We start from the raw sequence: 20,920 nt of genomic DNA, 5'->3' as shown, positions 1-20,920 counted from the left end.
TGAACACGATGTGCACGCTCCAGCTTGTTGGCAGCCATTGATTTACCTGGTCCCCACAGGGTGATGCATTGCTGCTCATGAGTCTGGCAGATGCCGTTGTAGCAGTAGCCCTCAACGCTCTGGCAGGCGTGCCCGTCATGCAGGTAGACGTTGGCTGGGCAGTAAGGGTTGGCGCCGGTACAGAACTCGGGCAGGTCGCAGGAGTTACTGGACTCTCGACATAAGGTGCCGGCCGGTTTCAGCTGTGGACACACACGGAGTACAGCGAGCTCTTCCAGGACGGTCACACGCAAAGCAGCAGTGTTTGCAATGGCATCCCAGCGATTTGTTTTATTTGATATCCACCACTGATGCTACTAAATATTTAATATTTATATTTGGTGTTCACATTAAGCAGAAGAACCTCCAATTCAGAACTATTAGATCCGTATTGGCAATTTCCCAAAAATATCCCACCTAAAAAAGATTTTGTTATGCTTTGTGGATTATATCTGCAGTTTTAAGATCAATGGATAAGTACATAGTTAATAAGAAAGGGGTTGGTTATGTCAAAATAATTTGATGGATTTACAAACACCATCCATCATAACTTTTCATCAATTATGAATTTGCAAACTGATGATGACTGAATTACTTTTGTATTGAGTACAAGGAGGTCTGGGCCGACTTCCTGCATTCCATCGTGTGTAAGAACGTTTCCTTGTCAAAGAGAGAGCACACATCTGAGATAATAAGTAAAAGGAATGTCTGGTCAAAGCTAAAACCACTAAGAACGTTCTTCAATTCAACTGGAGGACTTGCCCATAATTGGAATTTAACTATTGAGATAAAATATACAAACTTAGAATGAAATGACCCGCGGTATTAAATTATACACGAGATCATACTATTGTGAGTCTCCTAATGACCCACTAGGGGTTCAGACAGTTTTGGGGTTTTCTGCTGAATAAAGCTTTGTGTAATATTCAGCCAAAATACAATTTCAGAACTTTACCAGCTGTGAAAATGACAAAATGCTAAAGAGAAGGAGACTCTGCTTACCCGGCATTCTTCACAGCACTGTCCGTGCGCGCACACGGCGTCTCCCTTAAGGGTGCACGTGGTGGCATTGCAGCATGGGTTCATGCATTCCTGGCACAAGGGAAAAAGAAAACACAAAATAGTCACCAACATGTGAACCTGATCATCGCTCTGGAGTTTCTCTCCCGGCTGGTTCCCTGTCAGGTCCAAACCTCCGGGTCAAAGGATCGCACTTCCCGTCCGGGGGTTTGCCGCATATTCTTCTCTGACCCGCAGACCTTTGAGCAATGACTTTTGTACTAAAACACACATGTTCGGTGTTTGGGAATTCTGGAGACCTTTACACTCAAAGAGGAGTGTGTTTTAATGACAACCCACGTGGGGTTAAAGTAGTGGGAGTCATAAAGCAGCAGAAGATAACAAATGTGCACCTGGGAGGGGATGTGCTAAGATCTTTAACTGTGATTTTACGTACCCAGTGGTAAATCGTGGCGGGGTTGACGGTTAGAGTATCTTGGACGGGGGCTCGCAAGCCCTTAAGAGGCAGAGATTGTAGTCGCTTAAACACAATGACAAGATCAGCTGGCTGCCGGCAGACAAACAAACTGGAAAGAGAAGAGCGGACACGAGGCGTCGAAAGAGGAGTATTGCTGCAAAAGACTTGGGGGAAGGTGTTGCAATGTTTATCTGCGTTTGGATGCCAAAAGACATCAGCTTTGTTTTCCAAGCCACGTCATCACGCAGAAGACAACTCTCGCTATCATTCAACCGCTCTCGACGCGGCCGTTTCCCCCGCGGGGCTCTGAGGTAATGACAAGACGCGCGGAGGGCCGGCCAACCGGAGGACGTCTGATTGTGCAACGAACGCGTGGTTTGGCTGTTTACCCTCTTGGCCCTGATGCAAGCCTGTTGTTTAGAGAGACGGGAGAAAAGGGTTGTTTCTTCTGTTGGTCTGAGTGGGCAGACTGAACTAGCTGGTCCTTTGAGGTGACGTTGTGGAGGTTGTGGAGGGGCAGGCTGGCAGAGACGGGGGTTGGCAAATGTGAATTATACATTTGGTTGTCAGACGCAGTGACGATTCGAAGTTGCCCGGGAATGATTGAGCACATTAACGACAGCACTTAACTAAATAATCAAAAACCTTGTTGAGTCAGTTTATCGTTATTTTAGAATAACAAACACATTAAATGAATTTATTAAATGCCCACTCTTTCTCACAAACCAAAGGGCGTGTTTCTGCGTGTCTTTAAACAGATTCCTATATGAGAAGCAGACCATCAATTTTTGGTAAATAGAACTCTGTGCCAGACGAAAGGCTTAGTTTTCGGTGGTTCCAGCTTATCAAATGAGAGGATTTCGACTTAAATCATCATACATTGCATTGCATACTAACGCCGGTTCGGACAAACCAGAATTTCTTCAAAAAAATATGTCACCATGTGAAAGTCTGCAGCAATCCAAAAGCCTCAAGAGATGTTGTGTACAGACATATTCATCCACAAATCCCTGTGGCTGCCACTGAGTGAGATCTGCTTCCCTAATGGGATTCTCACTCCACTTCACATCACCAAGAGGCCCTACTCTGTGTTTGTGAGCCAGAAACCGTGTACGTGTGGGTGGATGCAGGCATCGGAGCGTGCACGGTTCTTTGGGTGGCAGAGCCAAAGAAAGCTTATTCCAGCTCATTTATCCAGTACATTTGACTTTTTCCTTCCTTTGTCACACAGTTGGACAGTGGTTTGATTAATGGGCCTTGCAGCAGGGGCGTGCCGTCAGTGCCGCAGCTTGTCAAAGCGCTGTTCCACACGTGTCGGGAGAGACGAAGAGAAGGTGTAATGTAAATAAAACATGTATAATGGAGGCCTCGGGCGATTCGCTGAGCTTTCGGGATCTTTTTGATTTTCTTTGCACGGCAGGTTTTGATGCCCAACATCACTGACAACCGGCAGTTGAAGTTGTGGTTTGTTGGGGCCACTGAGGGATGTGTTGAGAGTCAGTGGTTCTGGATGGTTGCTCACAGGACAGCTTTTAGTTTATGTAAGTTATGCTACTATTTTTTTTATAGCGTACCCACTTACTGACAACCCCGCCGTGTGGTTCGGACATTTCGGGAGAAAGGGCCACCCGCAGAATTCTTCGGAAACACATTTACTACACCTCACTGAATCCTGATTCACCAAAGACTCGATATCGATTTTATTACAGCTTTTGTGTTTTAACTTTCATCTGTGTTACCCACAGAGACCGCAGACTTCCCGGAAGCAAGTCAACATGAACGCCTCGGCTCTCCATCTCACCTCGGGCTCCCCGCAGTCGCACTCTTCCCCCTCCTCCACGTAGCCGTTGCCGCACTTCTGGCCGCCATAGAGCACCTTGACTTCGGGCATGTTGTCCAGGCACATGCCCACGCCCTTCTCCAGACTGGCAGCAAGGTCCTTCTTACTGCATGTACTGAAGACTGTAGGGAACGGATACCTGCAAGAAGAATGGAGCAACACGGGTTGACTGAAATGTAGGCATGAAGAGACATGAAGAAAATGACATGGCATGCAAAGCTCCTGCGCTGTGTGCTTTGAACCCTTCGGGTAACTGTTCATTTTATTCAAATGCCTCATTCAAGAGGCCCTTTCCACACGAATGGAATGGTCTACTGACACTGCAATGCATGAGCTCCAGGTCAATACATTTTACGTAAACGGCCATCAAAAGTACAGAGAACCGTTTCGTCTTGCAGCTATATTTTCAAGAGGCGTATCGTGGCACCGCCGAGACCATCTCTAGTCAACGGACTGGATGTGGACGTCAAACCCTGATGGACTGAAAAGCACATTTATTTCTCTCGCTGGTATCGCCTACCTGGAGGGCAGACAGACGTCTAATTTAGTGAGGAACGAAATTGGATTCTGTATTGAAAACGAGAAAATATTATGACTATAAAGATTAAACTTTGTGATATGCCTTCAACGGCTGTGTGGCCCGGGGGCGGGATGGTACTTCTGCTAAAGTGAGCTTCTATGAGTCTAGGAATCAAGGGGCAGAAATAAGTAGGGAGACAGAGATGGAGAGTGAAAAACAAAGCTAATATGTAAGTAGGAGAGTAAGAAACATAGTTATAATTAGGGGGCGGAAACAGAAAACACACCGAGGCGAGGATTAGGGATGGAAAACAACCTGTGCGTAGAAAAAGGAAAGAATGAAATCATGCGCCATGATGACAGAAATCTTGTTGCTGGTTTTGAACCAACCAGAAACAAGACAACAAAAAAAGTACAAAAACTGAGCCATGACCGCAGGACATTCACAGGTACGAATAACGCTTTTTTACTGACAACATTTTGTCACAATGGGACACGGCCTCGCTTCAGGAGGAGGACGTCGAGGACGTCGCGTGGCACCGGCTATCAGAGAAGATTGGCAGACAAGGCAAAGAGTCAGGCAGCCGGGATACTTGAAAAGCTCAAGACGGAAACACAAGTACTCGTGCAGCAACCGGGGGTCTTCAAACGCATCGAGGCGTGGAGACGGTCTGCAATGCTCGCCGCTCGACTGGGCACATTTGTGTAAATTCAACATTACACAGGATTCACCTTTACCTGAGGGGCATTTGGCATTTCACTGCTGTTAGTTGACCACAGTGAAGCTGACTGGAGATAACAATGGAACCATTCAATGGGAAACACGGGTTTCCAGGGAACATGGGACACAGTAAAAGCTCCTCTTCTAACAGCCGCTCTTGAGTAAACTGCTGCTTCTACTTCACTCAGACTGTCCATCTTTCTAGTGTTGAATCCAACTGTTTCTGACTCTCCCCTTTCTGTGCTCATAATCCACAAAAACAGCATTGCTGCCCTCTGCGTGGAGACTGAGGCACAAAATCAAGGATAAACAGACTATGCAGATCACACTGCATACCCAGTCTCTTGAAAACAGCACTGGCTGCTGCTGATAACAAAACACTAGGCATGCTTTGAGATCGGCATGAGAGGTTGACGTGCACACGAGGGGTAAACAAAGTCTGTTCTCAATAAACCATGCAGCGGTAACGGTACAATCTGTTGGAAGACTTCGTCGTTGAGGAAAAGCAGGTTGCTTTGCAGTAAATTAGACCCACCTGGAAAGTATTAATGAGATCCAATGAATAAGCGTCTATCGAAAACAACAGATTTATTTCCGTGTTAACACCTTTGCTTTGGATTAACTATCGAATGATTTACCTTCTAAAACTCACTTTATTTTCAGGGTTAACCTGTTCCTAACCTGATGTAAAATAGGAAAATAATCTGATGCTAAATGCCAAAGCTGAGTGAAGCTGCCTCGCGGAAATGAAAAAGTAATGCAACACCACGGATTGGACTTTGGATGAGTGAAAGTGGATTTGAAACCGATTGAGCACAGCTCTTCACAAGTGAGCCTTAAGATGTGATAATTTATGTCCTTTATATGCTTGACTATTTGTTGCAGAGGGAACCTTAAAGAGCCATGACGGGAGCCAAGACTTCCAATTTGAATCTAAATTAACTTTAACTGATGCCCAATGTGACCAGTGACCCTGTATGAATATAGCTCTGATGCATGAGCTGCACCGCTTATTTGCTGCTGAAATCCCTCCAGGTAGGCTAACAGGTGCCCACACCATCCTGGTAACAGATGCAGTGTCAGCCTCACCATGTGTCCCGGCATGCAGTAGGAATATCTTCCTTCAAAGTCATACACTGCATGCTTTAATCCTTCATAACAATGAGCAGATGCACCGAAGGAGCCCACTGTTCCGACGCTGATAACCACAAGTGTGTGAGTGTTAGAACCGGGTCGTCCGTCACTCAGAGGGTCGGCGGTTCCATCCCCGCATTTATCCCTAAATTACCCCACGCGTTGGAGCCAGCAGTGTACAAATGGGTGTGAATGACGACAGGTAGAGTTAAGGTTCTTTGAGTGGTCAGGAAACTAGAACAGGAATATAATTGTGCTATTGGCTGAATGTCTGCTTTCATATATAAATGACTTTATATGAACCGGAGAAGACAATATGAAATGACCTTTGAGTTAGTTCAGGCGCAGACTATGGAAGGATGAAGAATGTTTCAGTGCAATGAGCAATGCAATGCAACAAGACATTGTAATATATCATAATGGTTCTAACCTTTGCAGAAAATTCAGGGCCTTTAATATTTTTCGTTTGAATGCAGTCGTAACTTGATTAAAATGTTGTATTTTGGAGCAATATCTCAGTCGAAAGACATTAAAAGGCTAAAAGTCAATGACTCAAAAAAAAAAGAGTCAGCATGAGATCTCAGTCTTCAATAGACCGAGGTCTGTTATATCACAGTTGAGACAACACAGCTGCTCTACTGTTGAGGAAATTAGCAGAGCAGAGGGTGTAGGTTTCCCTAGATAATATTAGCATAACGCCCTGCACCCTCTCCAGGGTGGAGTTCGCCGGGGTGGAACTAATTTAATAAGCACAAAGGTTTTAATCATTGAACTCCTTTCGTCAACGTCATTTGCACTGTGAAAAGACACTGTTGACAATCGTAATCTCAATGCCTCAAGCATCTGTGTTGCTGTTTGGTGCTATCAAGCAATATACTCAAGTCAGTGTAGCTGCCAGATCACACAAACACAGGACAAAATCCTCCTGTTACTTTGCACAGAGCATTGCGTGTATGCTCAGGTTATTACAAACTTGTTGAATTGATTGCCTTATTCGAATATGTGAAAGCCAATAAAAATATATTTTAAATCCAGCATTGTTTTTATCTGCGTTTACGAGCATGCAGGCTTCTCCTTCGCTTTCTCTGTTGGCGTATTGCTGCATAAGTTACACATGATAATCAGCAGGAGGACGTACTCATGCTGCAGGAATAGAGCCAATGCATCCCTAGACGTGAGTCGTAATCTGTACACAGTGAATTCATTTTGGACAAATTAAAAATAGGATGTTAAAGAAAATCAGCTACATCAACTACAGGTACGAAATCCCCCCCCAAAAAATGAAGGAAGTTCAACTAAACAACGCATAACAAAGACGAAGAAACTCACAGCCTTAGAACACGGCATCTGCTCATGCCAGCACAACGTGAGCTACGCTGCTAACTGAGCTCATAACTATTTATCTGACACACATGTGAGTGAGCACATACATGAGTGCCTGCAGAGCAGGTTGCTTCCCCCCACTTATCAGTCACTCAGTACATAGAGGACCCAATGATGAACAGCTGTTTTTTTTCCCAATCCTCAATTGAGCAGATGATCTTCGAGAAGATCACGATCAGAACAACATTGTGTGTAGATGGACTGGATTTCTTTACGATTTCTTTCTGTTAAAAACATGTGTCCGAGCCTTTACTGTGATGCAGAGATAAAGTCCGCTGTGCACCAGGCAGCTCTTCTCGGATCTAAAGCCATATGTGCAGGGCAGATGATTCCTGTCGGTTCGATTATCTCCACACGTGAGGCCGGCGGTTTCACGCGAGGGCGGAGACAGTAGACGCATTGGTCACACAAAAGGGCTACGAAAAGCTTTTCTATTTGTGGCTTCCCCGACTGACATCAAGGCCGACGACATGCATTTACTACAAGCTAAGCAGGGCAGACAGGCCTGACCTTTAGGTAAATGTTGGATTGCATCGCTGGCAGGAGCCTTGGGTGATTAAATATTAGGAAGAAAAGTGAAACATAAGCTAAAAATACTGCAAACGTTTACTCACCAGCAAGCTCTTTAAATGTTCTCCCATTTCCTCTCAGAAAAATATCCTCAGACTTTTTTTAAACCTTCTCACCTCACTTGCTCTTTTCATTTCAGCGAGAAAAAAGACTCACAAGCCATTTCATACTAGTATGAATAAATTCACCTCTTAGCCTCAAAGTCCAGCCACAGCTCGCTGCTGGGATTCACTTTTCTTACCAGTAACATACACAGACACGGGTACTTTTGAGCTCAGTGTCATATGATGTAACTCTCAGCTCAACTTCAAGAAATAAAATCCCTACATCCAAATGTTCAACTTAGTTCCTGGCCTCCGTCCCTCAGACGTCCACTCACTGTTAAGAAGAGAGACGTCGTGGCTCATACGCCTGTCGCAGACGTCAACGTACACCTGAACAATTCCTTCATTGTCTTCATCGTCTTGCTCATCTCTCAATGCCACCTTTATCTCTCTTTGTGTTTGTCTTCCTGCTCTAGCACACGGGGAGATAAAACACAAATAAAACCAGCGCTTCCTTGCTCCGCCTGCCCATCCGGGAATAAAGCACCTCTCATCCTCTCGGCAGCCGGGCTCCGATTGCAGCTGGCAGCGTCACTAATAATCACGTCATTTAGATGCAGCCGGTCCTCTCTTCCATTAGCAAGTCTAAGCTGGGAACAGTCCAAACACACACAGTCCAAGGAGCTGCATCCCTCCTGCGAGTATTTGTTTAGCATTCTGAAGGCATCTGTCCTGAGGGTCGAAGGAAGACGCTTACATGCATTTGTGTTCATATACATATAAATAGGAAAGGAAACCAGATCCGTGATGGGAAAAGGAGTTCTAGATTAGTTCATGAAATTATTGGTTTTGTGAATAGTAATGGGACAACTTAAGCTGGTTTAGAAATTTGGGCAACATTTTTTACCATAAAAAACTCCATGGCTCATAGTTTGACTCAAACCACAGAAATGAGAATATAATTCTGTCATTTTGATTGTAATTGTTAGATATTGGTATTCTTTTTACAAACAGCATCTATTTCAGAGCATCATTGAACCCCATTAATCACCTTCAGTACAAACATACAGAATGCAGTGAGCAACGGTCAATGCACAGTGAAAAAAATGATAATTGAACAGAAAATTATAGACACTGAATCTGAAAAAATTGCCAGGCAAATTTGCCACTATGCCACTAATGCCCTCTCTCAATTCTGAATGTGTCTGATCTCATAACGATATAGCAGACAGTAATACATGGGAGTGAGTGTGATTCATAAACCTCTTCTGTCGGGAAAAATTCAATAACAACGTGACCCACTTTCCATCTGTTTAGATCAAAAAATGATTTCACTAAACGCTCTGCATGACATCATTTAGATGTCAAGTCAGCAGCATGCGAAGTGCATATGTAAGTCCTGCACTGCATAAATCCAGTGGTGTTCTTTCTCCAAAATATTTTGTAAAGGGAGTACTGCAGGATGAGCTCACATTTGCGAGCGGCTTCAAAAACAAGCTTTGACAGTCCCTCCCCTGACTGTGTTCTGCTGTAAAAGGTCATTCAAGTTTGTCTGGGACAAATCTTGGCCACTTTATTGTTACATTATTTATCTGTTTTTTGTCCTAGATTTGGGGGATTTCTGAGGGATGAACTGACAAGCTACCTGTAGTTTTTGTCTCTCTGTTGAGAAGGTAGTTAAAGTCTTACCTTTCCCTGATGTATCTGCATTATTATAAATTAAGGTCAGCTTTAGTCATAGTCATGGACAATCTTGATACAGCTCCCTGGACAATCTATAGATGTAGATCATTCCTGGAAAATACGTCGTGGGTGGGTCTGTGTGTGCCGTTTCTTTGATTTGCATTTTGAAAATTCAATCAAGTCGTTGAACAGCGACAGCAGCAGCCTTCAGACGTTGTCTTCCTCACGACGCTGTGGAATCTTTCCTGACCATCGTCCTCAGACTAACCCGCCCACCCCCCCCGGACCAGAAGGGGAAATCTGGTATCGCGCTCTGGGTTCCTTCTTATCTGCTTGCTGTTTACTCACAGAGTCCATCACTTGCAGAGGCAGCGTTATCTCACCGTGCCAGGCAACACGGGCAGAATGCTGGAGCAGCTGCTTTAGTCTCGGGCCAAACTGTGTGTGTCTGCCTCTCGCGCGGCGAAAAACAAACGGTGGCGATGTACGTACGGATGAAAACGATCCAACCTGTGGAGCTGCTCATTTCGACTGTTGGATATGAACACATTGATGCCGCGTTACATGAAAAGGATCAGCGGGACCTCACCCCGTCGACGGGGTCATGATGCAGCCGCCGCGATCGGCGGTCATCCTGCAGCCGCAGCCGCGCTCCGGGGTGTCGTGGTTCATCCCAAAGTTGTGTCCGAGCTCGTGGGCCAAAGTCACCGCCGCCCCCAGCGGGTTCTCCGAGTGATCCTGCGATTGGTACAACGGGACAAACCAGAACGTGAGGACATGTCGGTCACGGTTCAATCAAAGGTTATTGTGACTGATATTTTTGCATTTGCAAGTTTTACATCACGATTCTCGACTGTGGTGTAATTTTAATTGTATTAAAAAAAGGATCCGTACTTTTAAATGTTATTTTGACAAGCATTTTGCTGTTAATAGATATTGTTCCTCCCAAAATGAGGCATATTGATAGAATCCATTTTTTTAGGCAGCCGATTCCCAAAACAGGGCAAATCCAATCTGCAACCGCATCATTCTTCTTCTACTACTTCTTCTCCTCAAGGAGGCCTGAATTCATCCGCCATTCCATTACCCCTGCAGAGCCAATCATACCCGACGCTGTTAGAGACACCAACTGCAGTGGGCTCCACCAACCTAGCTCGGCATTACTCACTGCTGCATTGATAAGTGAGAACACCGCCCTTCACAAGGGAGCTGGAGATGGAGAACGGAGAGAGAGGGAGAGCTGCCATTTTTTGGCAGGTAGAGACGGGGGGGGGGGAATGGTGCAACCATCGTACTATAGCCCAGAAAAGCGTTTTCCAGCCTTAAGACGGATAAACACTGTACGATTGGTGGCCTGTTGATTATGTGCCACATCTTACTGCAGTATTCAAATGTTTTCTACATGACAAAACCACATGCTGGAGAACTGTTTCAAAAGTCCAAGTCGAAGGTAGGTCCAAATACTTTCTTCACTGATTAGAGAGACGCATCATGGGGGCAAATGCACCCTGCTTTTTAATAATGAAGTTGGGAAAGCTTTACTCAGCTTCTTTCATGTCTATCAACGTGTGTCTCTGTATGTGTGCGTGTGTGTATGTGTGCAATTCATAGTTGAGTGCCTCTTCACAAAAGGAAGAAAAAGTGATATCAGTCAGAAGAAATGTTTGAAACTCTCAGAAAGCAGAGTCCTTTCTTTGAAGCAGCTATAAGTCATTGCTGTGATTGAGGGCATTTGATAGTGTTGGTTAAAAGACTCACGGCTCAGATAGTCTTTCTGATAGATTTTCCAGCCTTGTGAGAAAGTAACCCCCTGTTTGCTGTAACAGTTTGAAGCTAACCAGTCACACATTAATCCTCGTGTGAGAACACAAGGACCTAATAAAGGATCGGAGGCTGATTAACACATGGTGGTGCATCATTTGAGAAATGGTTCACTTCATTTGGCCGCCCTCTAACTGGTTACATGGCCCTTTGATCTCGTGCCAAACCATCTGCTATCTTTAAGTAATGGGGAAGACAAACATCTGGAGATGCCTCTCCGCAGGCATTGGCCTGCAGAGAACATCACTATTATTGGAGGTTACACATCTGGGCTTGTTGTAATGGCATTGGGCTGATATCCACTTTGTGATCTGGCATGGGTAACAAGTGCTACATGAGGCAGAGGAGCCCGGCGGGAAGCTAATTTACTATGTACAATCATCCTGTGTACCAGGGGTGATGCACAGTTCAGTGTGAAAAACGTAACGTGGGCTCTGAAAGAGCTGGTATACACAATTTATCACATCTAATAAAAATGTAAATGTGAATTTGTTCAAAGGATGCAGCCTTTGATTTACCTCTACGCCCCACCGAGCTGTTTAGAGACGTCACGGGAGAGAACGAGTGAAAGATGGGAGGACTTCAAATGAACTTGGAAGGCCGCGCGTAGCCCTCCGATAGCGTCTTTTCATATATTCCTTTGCGGTAATGATGAGACCATGAATATTGAAGGAGTGCCTGCACAAATATTATCATGTTCAAAAGCGCGACTGCCTGCCAGCAAACACCTTTTGTGTCTGGATCGTGTTTGCCTGCTGAATCTGAACAATGTCTACGCTGATACAATCTGGCTACAGAGGGCAGGAGGAGGGAGCGAGCGGCAAGAAGATTTTAATACTCGCCATGACGATGCCGCCAGACTGCTCAGCTGTGCACATGCTCATGATGGGCGCCATGCCAATGGTGGTGCCCTGGAAGTAAACCCCGCTGCAAAGGACAAAGGACAGAAGTGGGGCGGAAAGGAGATAAAAACACATATCACAGGAGAAGAAGGTGCTCGGATCTACATGACCATACCAGCTGTTGTCAATTGCTTTGCTCGTAATTTTTCTTTGAAAGTATTATTAATGCTGGTTTTCCCAATAACGTTCACACCAAGGTCACGGTTCAGATATTTAGAAAGGTAGCTCTGTAAAAGTAATATAGAAGAAAAGATATTGAATGTTAGAAATGTAGTATCATTCTTACATCTGTTGGGTTAGGGTTGTACTCTATGGTGTAATATGGAACTGTTTTGCCAACAATAAGTAAACCTCCAGGTGACAACACAGTCTAGGTTATCCATACAGATGCTAACAAAAGTCAACCTGCAAAAACAGTCAAATGAATGGTAAGAATTGAATGAATGAAATTAGTAGTTCTTTTAGTAGTTAAGGGTTTGTTCGCGTGTGTGTACCAATAACATTTCTGGGCTCAATATTCACCTTATTAGTTGCGCATTGTCATGCGGCTTCCCGGGCAGCAGTTTAACTTTCCTCCAATCCAGGAACTCGTGCAGGGTGGAGAAGGGATCCTGGGTGACGGGACATTTGTCCGAGTCACTCCACACCTCCAGACCCACCAGAGCCACGCGGATGTTCAGGGCTCTGTAGAACTGTTGATGAGCAGGGAGTCAGTGTGGATAGAGAGGCCGAAGGATCCAAGACAATTTCTACCAGTCATGGAGGCAAAGTAAGAACTGCATATGCACCACCGCTCAGCCTTTCCTTTGAATTTCCACAGTAGCATCTCACAATATTAGAGCATTAAATACCTCTGCAGCCCAAAAGGTGTTTCCCTCGAAAGCAATCATGGTCAATTTAGACAAGGAGGTCTCGTATGTATAAATCCTTCCTCCAGCTGAAAGAAGCAAATTCTTTCATCTAAGTTTAAAGCCTGAGGGCCGGGAAGTAACACCTGTATATTATGAAAAGTAAACTAAATTATCTTGGTGCAATTGGATTGAACAGGCATCGTCTTTGGGTCTGGTTTAATGGTATTATATATCCACATCCCTATTAGATGAAAGTTTCTGTGTGCGTCAACTCTTTTAGTGTTTTAAAAAAATCTATCTACGCTTCCCTCCATCTGCTCCCTGTATCTACAAGCTATAGATCCAAGCTAGAACAAATGCTGGGCGGTGCGAGAGCAGCTGTTTTGGTGGCATATTAATATATCAGACGGCCATCCCATTAATCTCTGCTACCAGTAATATTTCTATTTTTAAAAAGTGATTTATCCCATTTGTGCAAAGGGGAGAGGTTGTTTTACCTTGTCCACGTAATTGGCTATCTCTGCCAGTCTCTGCTTCACCTTTTCCACGTCCCTCCCCTGTTTCTGAAACTGGAAGAAAAGAAAAACGTTATATCAAATAGGATCATTTACACCCGGATGTAGTTGTGCTGATGATGACATGAATGAAACTGTAGTTACAGTCCTCTGCAGAAGCAAAAAAGCACGAAATAACAGAGGACGCCCACAAAGGCAATAGGTTTCACTGACTGTTATGCAGCTTGTCAAGCTGCGACCATCTGGATCGAGAGAAATCCCCCGGCGCTACAGAGACAAATGGCGAGGCCACAGGGAGCAGGTATATCAGCCGACCCGACAGGCCGCAGAGCTTTTGATCCAAACTGCAGCAAAGTCAGATTTACTATTTCAACCCTACTGTGCATCCACCTGCGTTGGTGCTGGACTTCACATCGAAGCCGACCAACAGACTCCATCCTTTTCTTTCTTCTTTTCTCATTGTTTACTTTCCATTCAGGTCCGGGGGCATTAGCGGAGGGCCGCCAGGAGGAAACCTCACAATGAGCTCGTCAGTGCTCACGGGAGACTCTTCTGTATCCACACAGCTTTTCTTTTTTTTTTCCCCCGGTTTCCTGTCTGGTCGGCTGGGGAATCGTTCAGCACTTCCTGTCAAAACGGAGCCTCTGCCCCGGGACCACACTGCTTGCCGCCCAGTGACCTAATTCAGCAGCCACAACGGGACCTGCTGTTACTACAGCGTATACCCGGATTTTCTTCTGCTTATACCGCCCAGGAGCTTGCACTGCGTTCACTGTGTAGTTTTCTGTTGTTCAAACACTCTATTTGGGAATATTGGATTACCTCTCTGTTGTCTGCCACGATGATCAGCTCGACGTACTTGGTTGTCTTCTGAGCATGCCTCTTATGCTGAAGAAACACAAAGACTGCGTGTTAGAAGTACTTTGAGATTTTTCAGAGTTTGTTTTTCAGGGAGTTTTAACCACTTGTTCCTCTTTGATATCTGCGTCCTTTTTCAAGCACTGGAAAAAAGAATCGTAACTCAATGGATGAACTATCGCTCTGTGTGTGCTTACATTGATAGCCAAGATAAAACACAACTTTTTACACTCCACTTTTCCAATTAAAATAGATTTAACGGGTCACTTGAATAGCTCCATGCGTGCTGGTAGGCTAAACTTTGTTATTTTCGGAAATTGACTGTCAGCTGTTGATTCATATTTAACATCCAGAACCTCATTTTGTATTTCACTCTTGGCAAAGCAAGTGAACAAATAAGCAAATTTCCCTCCGAAAACTACTACTGAGCCCACCATCATTTTTATGTTGCTTCCCTTTTGCATCGTACAGCTTTGGAGAAGCCAGAGCATTACACGAAGCACGCCGGGTGATACAGCCACACTCATTGATCTCTTCTGCCCAGATAGCCCATCTGGAGAGCAGAACTGATGCTCTTTTAAAATTACAACGCCCAGAAATGACTCAGGGGTCATTAAGTACGGTATGTTGGTACGTTTTACTTCCTGACTCAAATGGAGTTTTCAATGCTTGGGAAAAGTAGCAGATGGATGCGGCACCTGCTCTATGCAAATCCTCGGCCAAACCTGCGTGGTCCCTCGACTTTGGGCTGTAAGCGTAGATAAAATGTGTCAAGCCCGTGGCAAACACCCTCTGGGAACTTATCCAAACTGATCGGCTTGCCAGTTTGCAGATCCTTGGTCGGACGCCCATTTGTCTTTCAGCAAGAGACTGTTCGTCGAAACATTCGAAACATTTGACAATTAAGAACCCGGCGAAAAATATGCTCAAGTTGGGGACAATACAGTTCTGGACCGTGATCTCTCGAGGCTGTTATACAACCGTATAAAGCCATAAAACAAACTAACATAATTGTAATCTCACCCTCGCGTGGAAGGATTGAAAGGGGCTTTGGATGTGGTTTTCAGGGGCAACCGAGGACGCGTTGAAGCCATGGCCGCAGGCTCCTGGGGTCAGTTTGAGTTCTTCCACCCGGTAGATGAAGTGGGCACCATTGTCATGTCCGGACACCGGCTCGATGATAAATGTCTTGTTTTCAAGTGCGATGAAGCCTCTGCAGAGACAGCAGTGCAAAATCTAAAAACAAAGCCTTGAAGCATAACCAATACCCCAAACCCCACAAATCCACTAAACGGGGCACAACAGGCCCACCAGTTCCAAACTATAAAAGATTTTGTTTCATTATTTTGATGACAGGGCCGAGCCCCACGGAGCCTCTAAACATTTGCCTTGTCAGCATTATTATTTTGAGCACATGGCCTCATTGACTTATGCAAAAACCTCTATACAATTCACAAAGTTGTATTACTATACATCAGCCCTCTTCAAGTGTTCATGGTAATTGAATAATCAAATCTCCTTTTTTATTGCATTGATAAAATAACAAAAGCACTTTTCAGTTTCCTGAAATGTTTTTTTACTGTATAATTTAGCAGGAGATGACATTGTGGTTGGTCATTAGCAACGGCAAGAAGCCAATTACTGCCAAACCGATAATAACTGGAGGCCTCTGTGGACAGAGACAATGAGGCGTGACATTTTCTCCAATTCCAACACCAACTTACTGACAGCGGGCCTAAGGGGTTTAGGAGCGATGGGCTGCTGTGCAAAGTGACTTAAGTAAATATAAACATTGCAGAGTGCAAATAGCACTCAAAGGGCAGTGTTGAGATGCTGCTGGAATACAAAATGATGGTCAGGTTTCTTACCGGAGGCCTGTGCAGGTGCTTACGGTGACATCAGAGCCGGGATGCGACTGCACCTCCCCGTGGTAGTAGCAGTTATTCTTAAAGAGAGGAATTGTTTTACTCAGAATTTAAACTTGTATTCGTTGGAGCATCTCTACAATTTTTACAATCTTAAATGTGCGGCATAGGAAGGGGAGCCCAATCTCTGAATCACATGTCACCACGGAAGATGCTGAGATGTCATGTTTCCAAATGTGTACATTGGAAGGTACTACAGATACTCAAATGTGGCAAGCAATGATAAAGGGAGTTTTTCATGATATGACCAACATATTGCAGATGCAAATATTGCATAGAAAGATTAAAACACTTGTTAATACATTTAAATATTTACGATATCCAAAAAAAGGCGATATAAATTCTGCTTGTTACAGTGCTTCTTCTTCTCTTCCTCCATAAATACATGCAAAACTTCACAGTAGAAGTGAAGCAGGAGGTCTGACACGTAAGGGACATGACAGTTTTTCATGCATTATTCCAATAAAGTGAAAAAATGGATATTTAAAGCTCCTCAGACCTTAGAGAAAACCCTGTCGTCCGAGCAAAAGGGGAGCGAAGGCAGCGACTCTCGTTAAGAGGCAATATACACCTCCATTTACTGTCCAGAAGCACTTCAGTCCTCCTAAGTCAATAGTCACTATGTTGACCATCTCTCATCTCAAATATTCAAATGCCGAAGGAAATACTTTGAGGTAAGATGGTTTTGCAGTACAGTGAAAGTTACCGAGTGGTGATGGAATTGACATTCATTTCACTTATTATAAAAATAGAGCAGTTACTAAGGCGCTGTGCTCCCAGATTAGTTCACCTTTCATACAAGAAAAACCGACAAGGATAGTAATTGTCATCCTCAATTGTACTCAATGTGTTAGTGACTTTTAAAGCAGCTAAATTCCTTCAAAGAAAATGATGTAGCTATGAGCTATTTTTAAGATTTCCTGAAGCGTCAAAAAGCTCGGCAGAAATGGAATACATCTCAGTTAACTCCTTATAATCCAATTTTCTGGTTATATTTGCCCTCAAGTGGCTTTAAGGGTGGAAAAAAAAGTATCCGTTCCTGCTCCGGTTTGTGTTACACGGTGTTGTCTTGCAGCAAAGTTATTGTATTTATTAAGGTTTTTCTGTCTTATCAGATAATTCATTCAATGGCAGAGCACATCCGCATGTACACATCTCTCCGCTGCACGCGGAACAACACATGGACGATGGCAGTTCGGTGACAGCAGGTACTGACATTGTGAAGCTGTGTAACGCTTATCTAAGACAACGCAGTCTATTTGACAGCCTGATGCAACGCTTGTAACATCCTCCCAACTCAAGATTAAAGGTGAAAAACGCTGTTTATCTCTGCGGGAAATAAGACCTGTCAGCCTTTGTCAAAATACCAAACGTGTCTCATCAAAGGTGTAAGCGTTAAAACGGTTTTCACTTCAATCAATTAAACAGCGATTGAATCAAACTGCAAAAGAAAACAAAAATGACAAAGACAATAATCAAAAACATAAATCAAAAGAAAGAAATTTCCTCCAGTGGCTGCTTTTAACTTAAAGCAAAAAATACCGTTACGCGCAAACAATTCTCCCACAGTGAAACGGGGGGAATTTTGATAAGTACTGAAAACTCAAATGGAAATTGAAATTATTTTCAAGAGCAGCGTTCATTCCCGCTTAACACAGCTAGCATACACATAGCAGAGAAAGTCAGAAGTACTCAGGAATAGATCAGCTGCTAAAAAGGGGATTCCGTGATGAAATCCTGATGGCAATGTTGGCTGACAAGCTGGCAGCACAGAACGCAGCTTATCATGAAGTGGGACACAGGATGGATGTCCTGGTTCAGCAACAGCCGGAGGCTTTCAAAAACACATGGGGGACATTATAGCTGCCAAATAGAAACAATCAAAACAAACTATCTATTTCCGATAGATTCAGCATAGATTCATCATCAACTGACTTCCCCCCCACCAAAAACATCTGTCACTTTTAACAGCGGTGCACCACTGGACCATGAATGTCAAAAGCTCTTGAATGTCACTGTACCGTAAAGTTGTGAGCACCGGTGACTGAACTTCCATCCTCCCGGTAATGTGTCTCAGTGTAATGGCCTGCAAAAAGACCCCTAAGAAGGGACAGAGAAGAGAAGAAAAGACATAAAAAAAAACATGGTATTATTTCATCTCTGTGAAGAAGTCCGTGATTTACCAACAAAACTCAAGCCGTGCTCTTCATGTAGATTCAGCATTGCTTGGAAGGATTTGGGGGATAATGTGGATGAAATGCTTAGCATTCGGAGGCCAGGAAAGATTTTTTTGGTGAATTTACGAGTTGATTTGAACGTGTCCTTGAATCGCCTGGCGTTCAGAACGACTGAGTCGAATCCCTGCCGAGGTCTTTATTTCGTGCATGTGGGTTTCAGTGCACATGCGTGTGTGTGTGTTAAACCACAGGTCTGTGTGTTTGAGGGTTTTCCTCCACGGCCATGAGCAGATGGACACACTGAAGCCCCCCCCCAAGCATTGGCAAAGGAGCAGCAGGATGAACACCCCATGCTTTACAGCTGCACCGTCACACTGACATCAGGCCGAACGATCTCAAGTCGCATGAGCGCGTGCATGTATAAGACAGAGAGGGGGAGTAACAGCACGTAAGAAGGTAACCGCAAGGGAAAAATACTGGGAACGTTTTTTTTCTCCCCCACCCCTCCACAAAAAAAAGAGAATATGCAGCATGCACAGGAGACAAATATTATGCAATAAAAGAGGCAGACAAATTTGCTTCAGGAAAAACAATCACATATTGCGTGCAATTTTTCTGCAGAAAGCATGAGCATGAAGCATGGAGACAGAAGACGAGATGAGGATTTAAAAAGCGGAAAGCAGAGTTCCTTCCAAATCACAGCGGAAATCTATTATATCCCGGAGTGTTCTGACATCCCAACACAGCATGGACCAAAAAGCGGATTACGCCAATAATGTACACGTTGTACATACAGCGGATCCATTTAATATCTCATCCGTACATTCAAAGTTCATATTTTATGTCATCAATCCTCCGCCGACCGAGCCCGACCACATTCAACAACATTAAATCCTTATTATCCCATTAATGTGCCTTATCAAGCCATTAGCGAGTTCTTAAACCGATCTGATAAGCTAGGCGCCCGGTAATCACTTTTCAGAGCCCGGTGTGTCTGATTAAAAATGGATGACACATTAGATACACACATCTATATATTTACTTTAAGACAAAAACCTGATAAAAAAGATATTCTGAAAAAACGCTTCATTATAACAGCACAGAACCACAATGATTTGTGTTGAAAGGAGCGCAGATACGATGTGCTCTAATACCGGGTGTGTTTGCAGTAAAGATGGGATTTGTGTAATTCCCAGCAAACGCTAACGTGCCGCACTTTGGGGGCCTGTTCGAGGGAGTCAGCTTAAAGCGCCACGTACGGCACACACACCGGACTAAATCTGCAGGTTTGACATGGTGGAATCTGCCTGTAATCAACTCCTTGGCAAGAGCAACACAGTCCATGAGGCCGTGGGAGTGTTTTAGGAAGCTGCTCATCTTTATGTTCTGCCATGTCTTACACATCTGCAAATGACCCAAAACGCCCTCGGCTCTTATGTCTTTACAGCGTTATAGTTTCTCTCTTTTTTCCAGGTCCCATGATAGAGAAACATATGCGGGCTGTTGTACCGACTGCAACCTTTTAAAAGACAGGCCTTGGATTTACTTTCTCCTGAGTGCATTTCTAAACTAGATTTGACATTTTCGTTGAGAGGAGATAGAGAATGTTCTCCCCACTGCACCGGATACGCGTTTGACCCCTGAAACCCACTGAGGAGGAACGCAGGGTTGCCGTTAGCTCTGTGAATACAAGTTTACCTTCATGGGATTACAGCGAAGGTTTTATGAGAAACATGCAGCTTATCAAAATTCTATTTAGATGGAGAATGGCAGGTGAAGACACATCCGCACACCTTTCTGATTTCATCCTCCTTCATTACCAAGAATGTTGAAAAACGTTTATATTGCTCATATTACCATAATAGCTTTAGTCAATCACCGTTGATTTAAAGCCCCAACGTGTGTATTGCGATTCATTAGACAGTCCACCAGCTAATTAAAGATCAATAATAGGTTAATTTTGATGGATGAGGGGCTTTTTAATAGAGCATCTCAGAGTAAGAAAATACTGATATTTCTCTAAAAAATAACATCCCTCATGTCCTTTTTTTAGCATTCCACAAACTCCTCTTCAGAATTGATTGGATTTATGTAAAAATGAATGCATGGCATTCATTATTGATTACTTCTTTATACCAGTTGAACAGCTTACAGAATTTTCCTTAACAGCCTTTCATGGTGTCCACGTCCTAGAAGAGCAAATCTTCCTGTTCCCTTTCTGTGTGTGGATATCTGACACACATACATTACCATCAATGAATGGCTGCCATAGATTGGAGTATCACATTACGGCAACATGCACAGAGCAGAAAAACTCATTACATTCTCTCGTTGTTGCCGAACCAGACACGTCGGTGTGAGTTTCACTTAAAAAAAGAACAAACCGAGGCTAACTTTTTTTTATATTGTACTTTTCTTTCAAAGAATGCAACGTCCCGTGCAGGATGTAAAGCGCCGAGCC

The 20,920-nt window shown here is 44.0% G+C and overlaps 1 protein-coding gene across 2 annotated transcripts in view; it reads right to left on the bottom strand.

The window, feature by feature from the left end:
* Positions 1-20,920, bottom strand: part of adam12b (ADAM metallopeptidase domain 12b) — a 59,223-nt gene that overhangs the window by 13,547 nt on the left and 24,756 nt on the right. For both annotated transcript variants that reach the window (XM_040179101.2, XM_040179100.2), the window contains exons 4-14: positions 18,304-18,382; positions 16,226-16,302; positions 15,381-15,570; positions 14,322-14,387; positions 13,482-13,553; positions 12,656-12,825; positions 12,074-12,158; positions 10,000-10,148; positions 3,318-3,495; positions 1,042-1,131; positions 47-242 (exon numbers count right to left, since the gene is read on the bottom strand). In XM_040179101.2, the coding sequence (XP_040035035.2) occupies positions 47-242; positions 1,042-1,131; positions 3,318-3,495; positions 10,000-10,148; positions 12,074-12,158; positions 12,656-12,825; positions 13,482-13,553; positions 14,322-14,387; positions 15,381-15,570; positions 16,226-16,302; positions 18,304-18,382 (1,352 nt within the window). The remainder of the gene's footprint in view (positions 1-46; positions 243-1,041; positions 1,132-3,317; positions 3,496-9,999; positions 10,149-12,073; positions 12,159-12,655; positions 12,826-13,481; positions 13,554-14,321; positions 14,388-15,380; positions 15,571-16,225; positions 16,303-18,303; positions 18,383-20,920) is intronic.

The sequence above is a fragment of the Gasterosteus aculeatus genome, chromosome 6 (genome assembly GCF_964276395.1).
Source record: "Gasterosteus aculeatus chromosome 6, fGasAcu3.hap1.1, whole genome shotgun sequence".
In the NCBI taxonomy this organism is placed as follows: domain Eukaryota; kingdom Metazoa; phylum Chordata; class Actinopteri; order Perciformes; family Gasterosteidae; genus Gasterosteus; species Gasterosteus aculeatus.
The sequence above is the reverse complement of the archived record's forward strand: the minus strand, read 5'-3'. Positions and strand labels throughout refer to the sequence as shown.